This window comes from Pinus tabuliformis, chromosome 3_2 (genome assembly GCF_031772625.1).
Source record: "Pinus tabuliformis cultivar Carrire ecotype Pingquan chromosome 3_2, CPIR1, whole genome shotgun sequence".
In the NCBI taxonomy this organism is placed as follows: domain Eukaryota; kingdom Viridiplantae; phylum Streptophyta; class Pinopsida; order Pinales; family Pinaceae; genus Pinus; species Pinus tabuliformis.
In genome coordinates this window covers 1035163821-1035181080 of record NC_142302.1, presented here as the reverse complement: position 1 = coordinate 1035181080, position 17260 = coordinate 1035163821, and the positions used below count along the sequence as shown (strand labels likewise).

The 17260-nt window shown below is 38.9% G+C and overlaps 1 protein-coding gene across 2 annotated transcripts in view; it reads left to right on the top strand.

Annotated features, from left to right (window-relative positions):
* EMB3012 (embryo defective 3012) overlaps positions 1 to 17260 on the top strand; it is a 382712-nt gene that overhangs the window by 279613 nt on the left and 85839 nt on the right. For both annotated transcript variants that reach the window (XM_089417406.1, XM_089417405.1), the window contains exons 24-25: positions 887 to 1145; positions 1257 to 1397. In XM_089417406.1, coding sequence (XP_089273532.1) covers positions 887 to 1145; positions 1257 to 1397 — 400 coding nt within the window. The remainder of the gene's footprint in view (positions 1 to 886; positions 1146 to 1256; positions 1398 to 17260) is intronic.

Below are 17260 nucleotides of genomic sequence, written 5' to 3'. Positions count from 1 at the left end.
ATTAAATCATCTCAAGAAAAATGTCAAATCAAGTGATAGCAAGGGGATAATGTCAAGTGTTCTTCACCATTATAAATCCAACTAAATGAAGAGTGCCAATACAATGTTAGCTTAATCTAAAAGTGCTAGTGCATTCCATCAAGGGAGTCATACATCAACATGTGTCATCAACCATGTAGGTGATCTTAGGGTATCCACAACCAAGCCTATTATCATGGAAGCAAATTAATCACCAGAGCAGCCAAAACGTCAACATCATCAAGCCATCTTTTGCATAACCAATAGTCTCATCAAATGGGATCACAACTCCTAGGCCATCAAAGGTCAACATGTAAACTCACATTTATTATGAAAATCACAGTGTAGTGAAAAAATTCACTAGTGTAGGCCTCATGCAAAATAAGGGGTAATAGGACCTGCAAGTCAGCAACACTATCGTGACTATTCATATCTTATCTCAATCTTGTACACATCTTTCTATATTTGGTTTATTATGTATGTGCAAATGCATTTCGGAATATTTATTGCACCAAGAGAAGTGAGGCGCTTTGACAGCCTCAGTGGAGTAGATGTGTCACACACATATACGTTTGTTACTGTGTGTGTCATGCTAATAAACTAAGATGAACAAAGTGGACGTTTGGCATCTACTTTCTAAAATAGAAATCTGTCATAGATTGATCTAAGAAACTTTTAAGCAGGGAAAGGTTCACTCATGTCTTGTTTATGTGGTTTCTATTTACTTGTTATTTGCTCTCTTGCGACAGTCATTCATTTTTTGCATCACTGGCATATTGAAAGAAACCTATGAAATTGTATCATATTAGACTTCTACTGTTATACAAATGTGTACTAATTTCAGCACCCTTATTTGAATTCATTGCAGGTCTGCTGGCAGAACTACGATTGGAATTTCATTTTCCTGTGACTTCAGTCCAGCTGGAAACAATTTACAGCCTGTATCCTATAGTGCCTCTGATACCGTTTCGGTTGCTCCCGATTTACCTTTAGCACTTGGCATGCCCATCACATGGTTGCTGCCTCCATTTTATACTGCATCAAATGTGTTACCTGAATGGACTGAATCATCTTTTCGTAGGGACTCAAGAAGTCACAAAGGACACATAATTTATTCTGTTTTAAAGGTTATTGTACTCACAAATGCATCCTAAATGGTATTCTTTTAGTTATCCTTTTAAGAATGTATTTTATTTTAGCTTGGTTGTAAGTGATTTATGTGTTATCTGTTATTGCAGGGTAATTCCACAGATGACGATTCCATCAGTATTAGGGGTGGTAGTGTCAAAACTTCAAAAAGAAACACTATCGGTTGCATTGAAGCTAAGGACCGCATGACTGGGAGATTTGAAATTGCTGCTTGTGTGCGGGTTGCTGAGGTTCTTTCATTAACCTCCACTTGGCAATTACTCATTCTGTCATGGATTAGAATTTCCTATGCGGGAAGTACATCACAAATTTTTAGTTGGTGGTATGTTCAACATAGGGTGCAAATATAATGTGCAAAAGTATTGTGGGTTACTTTGGATCTGGTAAGGCAAACAAAGTGACATGTTGCTTGCATCATAAATGTAAATAAGAAAGTTCGTAAGTTGATGTATAAATCTGAATAAGAATTGCAGTCAGAACAAGACAATGAAAATTATGGTTTTTCTTATGTCAAATCAGGAGACATGGAAGGTTTGCAACTTTGAATGCATGCCATCCATACTTATGCTCATTTCTGGCACTGTTATTAACAAGGAGATGTATCATTGCGCATATATAACAAAAAGCTAACTTGGTCATATATTTTTTATGGAGGATATCAAATAGATCCATGTATATTATGGAGATCCTCATAATAACAAGGATAGCCTTCAATGATAAATCATCCTTGTTGTTCCTCCAGTTTTACATATAATGTTGTCATATTCCTACCCCCACCCCCTAGAACTCGCTTCTAAGACCTCGGGTGTGGTATACAATTTGTAAAATGTGATACAGGAAATAGATAAGTTCCCTGGTTTGTGTTTGTGTTCAAATTCAAGAACAATTAAATTTGAAATATGAAAAAAATTGCCATTATGTTTGACAAAGAAAATTAGACAAATTTCATTATGTCATATATTTAAACAGAAAAAATTACAAATGTTTTTAAACTAAAATTTGACCCAAAAATGTATAAAATTAAATAGGAACACTCAAAAAATGTTAAAACAATTCTCTCTCTCTCTCTCTGTATATATATATATATATTTGTTTTTCCTTGGAAATGGCTCTCCAGGTAACTCTTAAGCACCTGTCTAGATCCAATTATGGTACCTGTTATGACACGAACTAGTCCGTTTGCCAAGGTCCTTGCAAGCTGCTAAGATGACTCACACAAGACAAGTGCCCACTTTCACCTCGAGGCTTGGCGTGAGTTTCTACTCATTAATTCCAATTCGTACTTGAATGCCTATGGGAAGTATTCCCTGACATAGATGCTTCACCCAACAATTAGTATGTTAATGCCTTGAATGGGTTCCTGTGTTAACTTATTTAACTGGTTTGGAAATGTAATTTATGCAGAAAAGCAATACAAATTAGAAAGATATCTTCCTCTAAAACTGAAGATAATAAACATGTAAATAGCTTAAAAGTGTAAAAATTTAATATACTGTCCCTGATATGTACCGTTGGTTAGGGATTGTTTTGTGAATTTCTGTTTGCTGTCCTATGACTGCAGATCTGAAAATTGGGAAAAAAAACACAGAAAACAACAAGGGGAATCCCTTTGTAGGGCCACCGAATAGTGTTTACACACTCTAGATTGCAAATATATGGGTGGGGGAAGCTAGGACAGGAAATGCATGTCACATTTGTTCTTCCTAAGTTTCATATCTGCAACAAACTGAGTTTCCCACAAGCTGGAAGCATGTTATAGTGGTCTAGGAAGCAAAGCCCACTGGGTAAAAACCCAAAAATTTAGTCCATCTGTTCATTTTACTTTCTAGTGGTTGGAATCAATGTTATCAGGACTCGACTGAACTGGTCTGAAGTGGATGGTTCGACTGGTTTAGGCAGAAACCAGTTTGTGTTAGTTTTTGTAGCATCGGGTATGTTCTAGCCACGAAACATTGTGGAGAGGCTAGATGAATGAGTTCTCCAAAACTCAGAAATCATCTATGGAAATTCCACCTAAAAGTGTCTCAATTAGATTATTAACCAATTTTTCAATTATTTCCTAAGTCTAAACTTAGGGACTATGGTTAATTAATCAGTGTTGAAAATATCGGTGTCGGCAAAATATCGGTGAAGGTCCAAAAAACATCTTATCGACAATATCAGCAAATATCGACAAGCATAAAAAATGCATAATATATTAATATTTTCAGATTTTTAAACATATAAAGCAATAACAACATGAAATAAACACATTGGCACATAAATATGAAAAAAGCACTGATATATATGATGTCAAATAGAAATGATACAACAAAGACAATACCAAATCTTGCTGATCCCTGATAATTGTCCAATCAAGGACTCAAATGTGGAGAACCAATACAAAATAACATCACATATATAAAAGTATCTCATCATCATGAGTTATATGTAGCAAAACAAATAAAACTAGCAGCTATCTATCTGAAATCACGACCCTCTCCCCCTTTTACGGGAAAACATGATGGGCTATTTGCCAGGCCTTCCCCTAGTAGTAGAAGGCCCTCGCCCTGCGTCTGCACCTAATGTCAAATAATGAGTGCTAGGTATGGAGCTGTGCTCTCCTATATCTATAGAAGATGGTGTTGATGTTGATGATCCCACAATGTCCTCCTCCTCCTCCTCCTCTGAGTGCTGCCCATGTTCTAATGGATCCTCTGGCTCTAACCATGAAGGTGAATCCTCCAAGATGGGCTCCTTAGACTCCACCCTCCACTGAGACAATACATCAATATTGTCTAAGGAAATGGCATCTGGATCCATTAGTGCTTCTATTTGCTTCACTCGAAGTCGGATATTGTAATGCACATACACTAAATCATTGAGGCGTGCAAACTCCAACCTGTAAGAGTGTCAAAAAAACTAATGAATCTTGACTCTTGACCCTTGACAGTTGAAGGTCATAAATTAAAAATTAAAAATTACAATAAGTGTAATTGCTCAACTGAAGGCTGAAGCTCAAAGTTATACTTGTTGTGCTTTTTTGCTTGTATTTTCTCAAATACACTCCAATTGCGTTCACACCCTGAAGAGCTACATGTTTGACTCAAGATTCTTATGGCCAACTTCTGCAAATTTGGTGCCCTTGCACCATAGCTTCACCACCAAATATCTACAACAAAATAAAGAAATAAAAAATTCAAAAACTTAATACATGATTAAACTTTTAAATAAAAGTTACATATAATTGAATTTTAAGAAACTAGAATTGTGAGTAAGGAAATTCTAAATTGAAAATTCTAATTTCTAATGAGTGATGACTAGTCACTGACGTGGCATGAAGATGGACCTTTCCCTAATAACATCATCAAAGCCAAATAGGCCAACACAATCCCGATAAAACTGTATCTTGCGATTGATTTTTCTACGAAGCTCAGGATCAGGTACCATCCTATGAATACAGGAATGGAGCCCTTCCATCATCTCGCCATCAAAATCAAAGCCACATTTGTATGAAAATGCGGGTTTGAGGAAGAGTGTTGCTGCATGAATGGGTCGATGAAGCATCCTTGTCCATCGACTATCAATCACATCCCATAACATCATATGCCTATCAAGGCCAGCAGAATCTTTGTCTGCATAACAAGAACAAATGGCCTCCTTGGCCCTATCCATGGCCTCATACAACGAAGCCATTCCAGGCTTCTCCCCATCTAGCAATCTCAGAATCTTTACTATAGGTTCACTAACTGAGCATGCTTCGTTTACTCCATGCCAAAACATGTGAGAGTACACCATTTTTGAAATGGCTTTGTCGTCCTGTCTCCTGCTGTATCTACAATTACGCCTGTTATCAGACACAAACATTTGCTTCAACTCAAACTCACATTGAAGCAAAGACTGAAGAGTAATAAAGTTTGGGGTAAAATGTGTGATCGTAGGACGCCGCAACTCCTAGTTTCTAGTGAACCTCCTCATGAGGCTAAGAACAAAAGCATGGTTATAAATAGCTTGGGAACACTCCTAGCCATATCAACCACCTCCTTGATGAAGGAGAGTTTCCCCATATCCCCAAGCAGCAAATTGAGACAATGTGCTGCACACAGAGTCTAGAACAATGTGCGATGCCTCTCCATAAGCATCTTGCCGGTAGACACATAATTAGCTGCATTGTCTGTTATGATTTGCACCACATTCTGCACACCAATCTCCCGAATGAACCCATCTAACAACTCACATATCGTTACTGCATCTTTGATATGTTCTGATGCATCCACTGATTTAATAAACATTGTACCTTTAGGACAATGTACCAAGAAATTTAGAAGGGTCCTACCCTTACTATTTGTCCAACTATCAGACATCACTATGCATCCAAGAACTTCCCATGTTTTTTTCAACTTTGCCAATCTAGAGTTGACGTCCTTCTTTTCTACTTGAAGAATTGGCCCCTGCAACTCCTCATATGTAGCACTTTTGTACCCTGGGTCCACAACAGCAATACCATCACACATTGGATGCCAAAATGTATTGGTTTTGGTGATGCTGAGAGGTAAGTCGCTCCACAAAAGACACCTCCCCATGACTCTATCTACGTCTTGCTTCTCCTTTTTTTTAACAATTGATTTTATGCCAAGTTGTGCTCCATGTCCTGTTCGTGGAACAAAAAATGATGACCTCGCACTTGCAGTAGCAGGTGATGGTGTGGAGCCCCTCCCACTACCCTCAGCATCAAAATTAGAAGAAGATATCCCGAAAGATCTACTTGCACATTCAACCTTGTTTCTTTCTGTCTCTTCCTTCTTTCTATCTTTTTCATCAATTGCTTCAAGAGCTTTTTGTATAAGCTTCGGACTAGAAACTGTACAAATCCCAACATCATGTCTAGTGACTCTAGCCAGATGGTATTTCAACCGCGTAACCCCTCCTGTCATCCTGGTCCCACACAATTTGCATGATAGATATGCCCGATTTGTCCCACCATCAAGCTCCCCATACTCGCAAAATGGGTCCAAGGCTTTTGGCATATTTGAATTTTGTAGTGACCTAACTCAAACCTAGGGCACCAAAAAATAATTGGAATTAATAAGTAATAACCACCTAATTTTACAAAATAATTTTTTTGCTACATTATTTGCAATGTGAATTCAATGAAAAATCATAAATGACAATAAGAGGGTGCATTTGAAAGTTAAAAAATAAATGGAGTTTGCTGTCCAAATATGGAGAAAACCCTTGCATTTGCTCATGGGCATGAAAATCATAGCAATTGGAAAAAAAACAAGCAAAATGTCTGTAGGCAAATAGGCAAGAAAGAATAACCCGAAAACTATCAAAAAAATCATTAACATAGGGGTTTATTTGAACATACCTGTTAATGGAAGAAATGAAGATTGTCTCACTGTTCTTCAATCTTTGATCAACAAAATATTCGTTGTTGGTGGCGATAATGGCTATTCAACCCTCGAATCCTCCTTGGCAGCAAGCACAATGCTCTCCCCTTCCTTTTCCAGCAATCAGAAAACAAAATGAGTGAGAAAAAACAAAATCATCCTTTTCTAGCTGCGACAACGATTTTTTATTTATTTATTTATTATTCTGAGCCTGACGATATTTTGCATCGTAGCGCGATATTTTCCCGAGATATCACCGATATTTTGGAAATATTGCGATATTTGTGGGGAGACAAAATATCGCGATATTTCCTCGACCATATCTCGTCTCCTCGAAAATATTGCGATATTTCCGAATATTGGCGATATCTCGACGATATTGTCATCACTGGTATTAATTGAGATGTGGTGAGAATCATATAGAAACTCACATGGATCATTAGGGAATTAATATGGGACAACGATTATGTTTTAATCTTAGCAGTTGGCGTTCCAACTGAAGATGATAAGAAGAGGTCGATGGGTAAGATGGAGAACACACCAGTGCAAATACTCAGTTGCCCAAGCAAATCGATTTTTTCAGTGGCTGAAGTTCAACAAGAGAAGATAGAGCAAGAGGGTGAGTTGCAGGGGAGAGAGAGAGGGCATCAACAGTAGTCTGAGAGTGTCGGATAAATTTTGGAAGGGTCAGCGTGAGAGAGGACGCAGTTCATCAGGGCATTGCGCAGAGGATGACGCTGTGAGACCAGCGTAAGGGCCGAGGGGCCATTTTGGGGTCAAATAATCGTTGTGGAGAGTGAGAAATTTATACTAAATTTCTCTTATTGTTTCTTTCTCTATTTTTTCTATCTGATATCTTGTACATGAATTACCATTGAAGAATAATAAAGAAGCCCTCATCTGCTGCACCGGTTTTACCACATTGGGTTCTTCCGGGGACAATTGTCCAAAAAAAACTGTGTTAATATGCTTTATATGTGTGCTAGCATTTCTCTAATTTTCCTTGCATATATTTTTTCCTCAATATTTGTTTAATTTATTTAACAAATAGAAGAGATAATATCAGTCACTGTAATAGGATTCCAAACTTCGTTATTTTTACATGGTAGCAGAGTACAGATCGTAAGCCGAAGAGCTCAGTAGTAGAAGGAAAGAGAATTTCGAATCTTTGTAGAGGCAACAGTTCAAAACCCTCTAGAGGCAACGCAGTGCCTTAGGGCCAGGAGGGTCAGTTTTCGAGGAAAATTTATTTCTCTGAGAGAGTTGACAAAGAATAAAATCTTCCAGATTGAAGATTACGAAAGGCAGAAGGAGTGGCAACAATTTCCTTGCAGAGCAGATTTCTAGCTAGGACGCAGCATCTTGCAACAACAAAAATCAACCTTAAAAAGGAAAGGAGAAATAGCGCAGAAAAGTCATGGATAGAATCAACAATCAGGAAGCCTTTGAATTGTCTTCTAGATTGAAAGATGAATTCACGTGCTTGTCAGGTTCAACATCATCTGGTATTTGGTATATTGATAGTGGAGCTTCATCTCATATGACGGTAGTTAGAGAATATTTCTCTAGCTATTAGGAGGAGAAGATGTGTGAAAATTCCACAAACAGGAATCCTATTGTAGCAACTGGAAATTATTCTCCTAATTATTATTTTAAATTAACAATTTATTTACTCTTTCATACAACAAATACTGAATAACTCACATTGCAACCTACATAAATAAAAATACTACGGAAGAATAAACACTAGAAGAAATGCTAGCACACATACATAAAATAACACCGTTATTTTTGGACAAAAGTCCCTGGAAAAACCCAACTTGGGAAAATCAGTGCAGTAGCTGAGGGTTTTAATATTAAGCAACAAAATAATCTGAGTACAAATCGATGTCAAAATTGGCAATCCTACAGAGAAATACTGGTAAGAAAAATCTTGTGAGGAAATTTCCTCACTCCACAAGGAAATCTGGGCTTTGAACTCGGCTCAAATTGAGCCGTCCAAACTGGCTTTGTGCAGCTACTGCTTCACCCTAGCGTAGTCACTTCTGCACTCAGTTCATACCAGCTTCTCCTCTAGTCGTTTGGTCTGTTGCTGTTTGGGAAAATATCTCTCATGGCGTCTGGAACATCTGCTTAGCTTTTGGCACTAAAACTCGTCTTTCTCCAACAGAATCGAAACTGCCTCTAGAGGCTACTGCGCTACTCTGCATCAGCCTTTCTGTGGCTCTTCTGCCTCTCTGCGAATGCACTCATCGAATTTGGAATCCTTCCTCTCGCTTCATTGTCTCTACCCCTCTCTCATTGCTTCGATCTCATTGGCTCTCTCTTTGGCAATTAACTGTACTCTGGAAATCGATCTGCCTAGAAATCAAACCTCTTAAGTTTATTCTCCATCACCACATCGATTCCCTCTTATAATCCTTTGTTGGAGCACCAATGACTAAGATTAAAACTTAATCAATGGCTAGGATCATCTCTTGATCAATCCGTGTGAGTTTCTAGATCATTCATGCCTTGACTTAATTAATATTCATTAATTAACCCTATTCCCTAAGTTTAGACTTGGGAAATATTTAAAAACTGGTTAGTAATCTAATTAAGTCTTTTTTAGGCAAAATTTCCAGAAACGATTTTTGGGTTTTGTAGATCTCATATATTCTAGCTTTTCCACAAAATTTCAAGGCTAGAACACATCCAGTTCTACAAAGACTAACACTCCCTCTTAGCGATGACTGTGTTCTAGTGCTCAACTACACATCCTGTAGTGGCACCGTGTCTCTGCATCATCTCCTGTTACGCTGCTGATGTTTGGCTGCTGCTGCCCACTAACCACTCTGCAACTCTGATATATGCTGCATCTGTGATGCTGCTGACACTACCATACTGTTGCCAACACTGCATCTGCACTGCAACTCCCTCTCATCTATTGCTGTTGCAACTGCAACTACAACAACTGCAACTGAGAAGCATCCTAAGTATTGAATCAACCATGATTAGTGTGATGCATCTGTCTCCCGAGTTGACTACTACTAGCTACTACTTTGTCTACAGAAGAGTCTGTGCTGCTGCTGACACTGCACTGTGCCAACTGCATTGCTGCCAACTCTGCACTACGCTCCCCAACATCTGGCTGCTAATAGTCTGCAACTGTCACTTAGCCTCTGACTGCATCTACTGCCACTGATCCATCCTGCTACTGAATACTGTGGGCCCCCATAGCAAGTTATTGATCCATGAGGTGGACCTCCTCAAGGATCTTGCCCATTTGTAGCACTCTGGGGCTACAACACCAAATCTCCCCACCTCACTCCTAGAGGTATGTCAACAAACATAGCGAAGTCTTCCTCCAACCTGGAGGACAACCTATCGATCTCTGCTGATGCTGCCTCTTAAGAGGTGAGATGATGAATAATACATGTTGTAGGGCCCTCCAAGTGGGCTGATGAGGTCCATAGGTGCCATAATGAGGAATAAGGCCCTCAAAAATGATGGACAAGGTGTTGGCCCCTTGTTCTCCAAACAATAAACCTGTGGTGCTCCTAGTGGGTGTGGGGACACAATAATAACCTTATGGGTCTCCAAATGAGTCGAAGATGCCTGTAGATCATCTGCAAGGGCTCTGATGATGGTGTAGGTGATGCCACATCATCCTACGAGTCGTGGGTTAGCTGCCAAGTGTATGGTACATCTGTGGGGCCGACTGGGCAAAGGTGAACCATGTGCATCTTCCTCGTCCAATGTGTGAATCTCAAGCATCTCTGAACATCCTCGGGGATCCATGGAGTGTTTTCTACTACTGTGGAGGCCCATGACTCTCAACACACACCCTACATGTGCCATTGTAGCCCTTTGGAGGATTAGGACCTCGTATAGGGAGACCAAACCCAAGATGGAGACCATCTGCAATCCTGCATAAGATCGAATGTGACCCCTAGCCTTCCAGTACAACAAGTCATTAGAGAAATTGAGTAAATGAGCTCACCATCCATGGACCACAGATGGGGACTTCATAATGGCCTTCCCTTCCATAATGGGCTTCAGGATGTGCCAATGTCTCCTAAACTCAAAATGGGGTTAACCAGTGTTGCGGGGGAGCGCCCCCCCCCCCCTCGCTCCCGCTCCCGATCCGCGCTCCGGGCGGGAGCGGGTCGGGAGCGCGCTCCCGAAATCGCTCCCGATTTCGGGAGCGCGCTCCCTAAAAAAAAATTCGCTCCCTGCCTTTTCGGGAGCGTTTTCGGGAGCGTTTTGCCTTTTTTGCATTTTTTTTTAAAGAAACAAATAGTTTTTGAGTGGGGCAACTTAATGATCAAGTCTAGGCCCTAGTATTGATATGCTATTCATGGTAATGTTAAATTCTTAAAGTAAAAGTGACATTTTCTTTAATTTTCATTTTCATCCTTTTACTTAAATTTTTAACATTACCATGAAATGACTCAGGATGTTTGAGAGTGGTTTCGTCCTCATTGGATTTCATATGGAGAAAGTAGAATTTTAGATTTCATTCAAAATCCAGCAGACTTATCAGTTTTTCAGGATTTCAGGATTGGGGGATTGCAATGTTTCCATTGAATTTTGTCATGTATTAGGGTATGGAACTCATATTTAATCAAGAGTACCAATCCCTCTATGTACCTTGATGTTAGTGACATTGGTTGTCGAACTCCTCTATCATGACCCTTCTAAAAATGTACGCATCACTCAAACAAAATCTTGACTTGACATGCTATGCTTTTTCTATCTTATGTTAATGCTTAGAGGGTGATATTAATGACAAAGATCCCTATACAGATACAAAGGTAATGACAAAGATACCTCTGGATATTAATGCTTGGAGGGTGATATTAATAACAAAGATCCTGATTTTGCAACAAGACTAAAAAATTAGACATTTCTCGTGGTGGCAAGAGGCCCAAGCATAAGAAATAGATAATAGATTTACTTCTCTTCTCTAGTTTCTAGTAGCTTTTATAACTATTGACTCTTTCATATTTATTATGATATTTTTTTAAACAATATATGACAATTTAAGTTTGAAGTTGGCAATTATAACTCATTAGTAATGAATTATGAATATGATGCTTCATGAAAGTTGAAAGTTGTTTCATTTCGTTTCATTTTATAACATTTCATTTCATGTTAGATATTATTTGTTGTAATGGTTACACTTAGCTTACAAGTACAACTTTGGTGATCAATGATGATAAATGTTATATATTGAATTTTGAAAGCTTGAAACTTTAAGATTGATGAATCATGAGACTCAATATGTTGTATGTTACTAACTTGCGGACGTGGTTGATGAAGATTATAACTTCTAGATGATTGTTGTTATATGGTTCAATCTATGCTTTTTTATGTTTTTTATATCTAATTCATCATTCTACATGTTTTTGTTGACATATATGTATCAAAAATTAAAAAATATAAAAAATATATATATTTTTAAAAAATCGCTCCGGGATTCGCTCCCAAACCGGGAGCTTCTGAAAATGGTCGCTCCCGCTCCCGCTTCCGCTCCCGCTCCCCGCTTCCGCTCCCGCTCCCAAGTAACACTGGGGTTAACTAAGTATCCTATTAGGTGGTTTCTATTTCAAAAAGGATAATATGTTCAAGGTACACATTCAAAAGGTGGTGGCATGTGACAGATAGGTGAATGAAGTAGGGGATGAGAAGGGCAACCCGAGGCCACATGCTAGGGTACAAGGGTAGCTAATAAAAGGGAAGCCCACACTCGGGTTTATAATGTATAGGAGGGAGAAATCGTGGTACATGAGGTGCCTCGACCTTGATTTTTCCAACCTTTTTTATATGCCTTTTGCCTTTTTATTATTATTTTTGATTAACTGCTTGGGGCTCAAGGGGTAAGAGCATGATGCAGAAGATATAACAATGAATACCCCGTTTTAAGTTAGGGCGGTTCATTGCCCACCAGGGGTTGGGACAATCATGGGTTCTTATATGATGGAGGCTCATAGAACCTGCAGGAACGAGGGTGATGGCCATGATGATGGAGTAGAGCTCATGTATTGGATTTTTCCCACGTGCTAAATGTGTTTGTCTCGGATATCTTTTGCATTTTGTTGTATATTTTCCTGTTAAATGTGACCCAATATGCTTTTATCTTTATTTTTAGCTACAACCTGCGGGGGGTCTTTCCAGGCTTGACCCAAGGTGTGGGCAAGGGGAAGGGGTGAGCCAGCCCTATGTGGACTCAGTGGAGGAATGTGGACCCATGTGGGAGAAATGATGAATGGGGTAGTAATGAGTGGAAAGGGGGTAATATATGCGGATAAGGGAGCGGGACCACGCAACCAAAATCATTGTTTCCTGTGAAATACCATCCCTAAAGGAAAATGGTCAGTAAAAAAGATCCCACAGGATTAGAATTCAAGGTTAATATCCAAAAGGGGTCTAGGGGACAAGAGCACAGACCTAGTCCATTCTTTTCGCTGAATCCCCCCATTAATCTATGCCTAGAAGTGTCCATGATAAGCAAACTACAATACTCAATTACCAAATGACAAGGCAAACCTTTAGGTTTGGGAGGCCCACCTTCAAACATACGATCATGGCAAATGGGTGAGGGAGCACATGGCTGGCTCAGGTGGTGGAGAAATGGCACAATGAGCTAGCTGTTGGCTGCCGGCTGAGGACCATCTTGGAGAAAAAACGTTTCTCTTAGGGATATCACCCACAAAATGGTGGGTAACATCTAGCTCCAACTAGGACGTGATCTCTCGAAGAAGTGGATGAAGCTACTGGAATGGGAGGTCACGAGAACTCCAACAATCTCTTGGTTATCATAGCCCTGTCACTTGCACATATAATAGATGAAAAGACATAGGGAAACATTCTTTCTCGGTGTCTTATGATCGCACATGCTAAATGTTAGGCCATAAAATCAATAGAAAATAAAATATGCAAATATGCATCTATCTACCATGCGAAATATCACATGACGTTGATTTTAATGCAAAAATCATCATGCAATGCATCCTACCCTAACATGCATATGGTACAAAACTAATACTGAGTGTAATCATAAAGCCAATGCAACCAACATATCATCAAATCAATATAAATATTTCAGCCTATATCATCAAAGCGAATGTGGACAAAATCACATGGATGATAAAGCCGATGGGAGGTAGGAAAACATAATGCCCACACATGGATGATCACGTGAGAAGAGGAAAGAAAATGATGTAATCTAGTACATGAGATCCTCTCTTCTAGCCAAGATATAAAGTTGTGAATGATTAGGCTCATAAACTTTTGATAGATGGCAACCTGGGGCATATTATTTCCATTATGGTCCTTATCATTTATGTCATATTTTGTGGCATCTATAGGATTATGATTAGTAGGCAAGGTAGAATGATGAGATGGAAAAACATAAGTAGGTCGCCCATGATGACCATACCGAAAAGGGGGGATTATAAATTGATTATGATCTTGAGGGTGTGGCAAGGGAGATAAAGTATAGTCAGTGAGGGGTTCTTCCTTGACACCATACTGAGAAGGAGGAAAGGGCTCATGATCACTCGAGATCATTTGAAAAGGGGAGAGGGAATTACTTGTGGAAGACTTGGAGTGATGAACAAAAGGATAAGGCAAAGGGGAGGGTGAAGTATTATATTCAATGGGTTTTTCCTCCTCAAAATCATCCTTTTCATGTAAGGGAAAATAATGACCCTTCTTCTCAAGGGTATCGATGGATATGTCATCATAAATAATGCCTGAGAAAGGGGAGACCACTCTTAACCTCATCTTCCTTCTCAGTGTTATAAATGGGAGCATAATCAAATTGAGGACCAACAATTTCCCATTTCTCCTTTTCAATGTGGAAGTAATCTTCAATGTCATCTTCAAAAGGGCTACTAGGGTCACCTTCTTCAAGGTTCTCAAAAGGAGATTCATCGAGAGAAATATCCTTGAGAAAGGTAAAAGGTTAGTCTCAACTTCACTTTCCATGGACTCATCCTTCTCAACACACATGTTCTCAAAATCATTCTTTTCATCATGTGGACCCAAGGAAGACTCATCTTCCCATTCATCACTTAGATTCTCAAGGTCTTGATAATGCTCGATGAAGGCTTGCTCTTGAATGCTCAATGCAGGGCATACTTGAAAATGCCTAAGAAAGCCATCAAAGAACTCCTCAATAGATGAGATGCTCATAGGTTTGTGGTTTTGCAACCATGAGTTATGAACATAGAGAGAAGTAAAGAATAACAACATAAGGACATCCTTGTGGACCACTTTCTCCTTTGAAGTATGTGCATTAAATCTTTCCACATGGTTAATTGCGGAGCTTGGGTCAACATCAAACACGGGTACCCCACGTACAATCCTTCCTGTGACATGACAAATTTCTAACAAATTGTTGCAGTCATAATAAAAAATTGATAAATTGATAAGGAGACCAAGGTTTAATTTTGTTTCAAAAGGGAACATATATCAAAATTTTCAAACAAAATGCCCATCATATTACAAAGGCCAAATTGTTTATTTTGGAGAGAGACTATTTGAACATCAAAAGGCGTATTTGGGTGAATTTTGCTATAATTGAGAGTCTAATTCTTCTGCAGATTGGTGGTCGAAGGCATTTACTTTAAGGGGGTTGATAGTATCGAGTTTCCCCTTCATTTCTCTAAGAGGACGAAATTATCCCTATATAGATCGATTGATCCAACAATTGAGCCGAGTTGCTTTATCTTTCTTGCAGATCAAGTTCTTTACAAGAGGCAGAGATTTGGGATTTTAATTGCTGAATTTGGAATCGCATGTGAGATTGATTAAGATTGTGATCATCTTTAGATTTTGGGTTTGGTGCCAAAATTCCACAAAGAGACAAGAGGCTGAGCTTACAATAGAAAGAGGGTGAAGATACTAAGGATATAAGTTGAGTTTCTTTGCTGCGATTTGAGGAGTCAGAGCTAAAGTCCACTTGTTGGTGCGAGTTGCCTAGAGCCAATAATTGTTGGTTGTGCATGTTGTTTGGGAGAAACAACTCTAGTGTAGAGGTTTTGGCTGTCCGTAAGGGCCACGAAATCTCTCTTTTGCGCTGTCAACAATTGTCTCATAGTGTTGGGCTTGTGCGTTGTTTCCTGTGGACGTTGGAGTAGTCAAATAGTGAAGGGACATGTTGTATACTTTGTCCCTAGCCCATTGGTTGGATGTGTGGTCATACTTTGGAATCTGGGCTATTACTCTATAATTGGGCAGCATATCGCTATATCAAAGTGCTGTTACATCACTTGCAGAGGACTGATAAATGCATCAATTGGCCACCTCTAATCCCAAAATACCAAATTTATAAAAGTCTCCTACAATAGAAAGTCAACAAACTATTTGAATAAATGCACCACAAAAAAACTCAACTCAAAAAATTAGAAATGTCTAAGAAAATTTGGTGGCATTCCAAATTAGTGTTTTATAGTGGACCCCAAGGCCGAAGTTAAGTGTGCTCTAGTAAGAGTTTCATAGGACTTGTTGTCTCCCAAATTGTACAAGCAATGTGCGACAACCCTTAGGTTTAGGGCTGTCAGTCTGATCCTTGCCCTCTCCGTTCTAGCTATCTCCCTACAACAAGCTATATGGCGTAGGCCCTAGGAAATGTGAAGATGGGAGACTTGTTGGCAACCATGAAGTCGGGGAGACATATCTGAATGGCCTAGCAACTTGGTTAATTTAGCAAGTTGAAAATTAGATTAGATTTATCTTGGAAGACGAGTGCTTTAATGGAGTCAATCACTTGCTGATGATAGATTATTTACCAAGTCACCAGATGAACAATTGTTACATAAAGATGCTTCACTATCCTAAATGAGATGCAAATCCTACGATCTATATGAGATGCAAAAACTTGGTTTATTTTAGATTATATGCCTATCTAAGTGAATCCTTCCTCTCAACTATTTTGAAGTTAGCGTCTAGAGTAGGTTGTGAGAGAGATATCAAGGGGAAGCAAGCTGTGGCTTGATTAACGATCACTCCCCTTGAGTTCTAACCACCTAATGATTCCAATGTTGTAGAGACTATGGCTCTGACAATGGCAAGGTCACTGTGTTAACCACTAAAGAGTTTCTAGACTTCTCAAGCTGGGTGAGAAAGATGGGTTTGTCTCTCTATCGACCAAGCTTATGCTTGAAGGTTAATTAATTAATGCAAGGGGCTAGTCTTAAAATGCAAATGCAAGATATGGATGATTGCTCTTAAGGTGAGATTATTAAGTTTCTTAAGTATTAATTACAATGATTTTCAATTTGAAACAATAAAGTACTTAGACAATGAAGAAATGATAGTCTTCACCACAATTGAGAGTGCTCAAGATCAGTGTTGATAATATCAGTATTGGCGAAATATCGGCGAGGGTCCAAAAAACATTTTATCGGCAAATATCGGCAAGCATAAAAAATGCACAATATATTCATTTTTTTTTTCAGATTTTTAAACATATAAAGCAATAACAAGATGAAATAAACACATTGGCACATAAATATGAAGAAAACACTGATATATATGCTGTCAAATAGAAATGATACATCAATGGCGATACCAAATTCTGCTGATCCCTGATAATTGTCCAATCAAGGGCTCAAAGGTGGAGAACCAAGACAAAATAACATCACATATATAAAAGTATCTCATCATCATGAGTTATATGTAGCAAAACAAATAAAACTAGTAGCTATCAATATGAAATTAGTGCCCTCTCC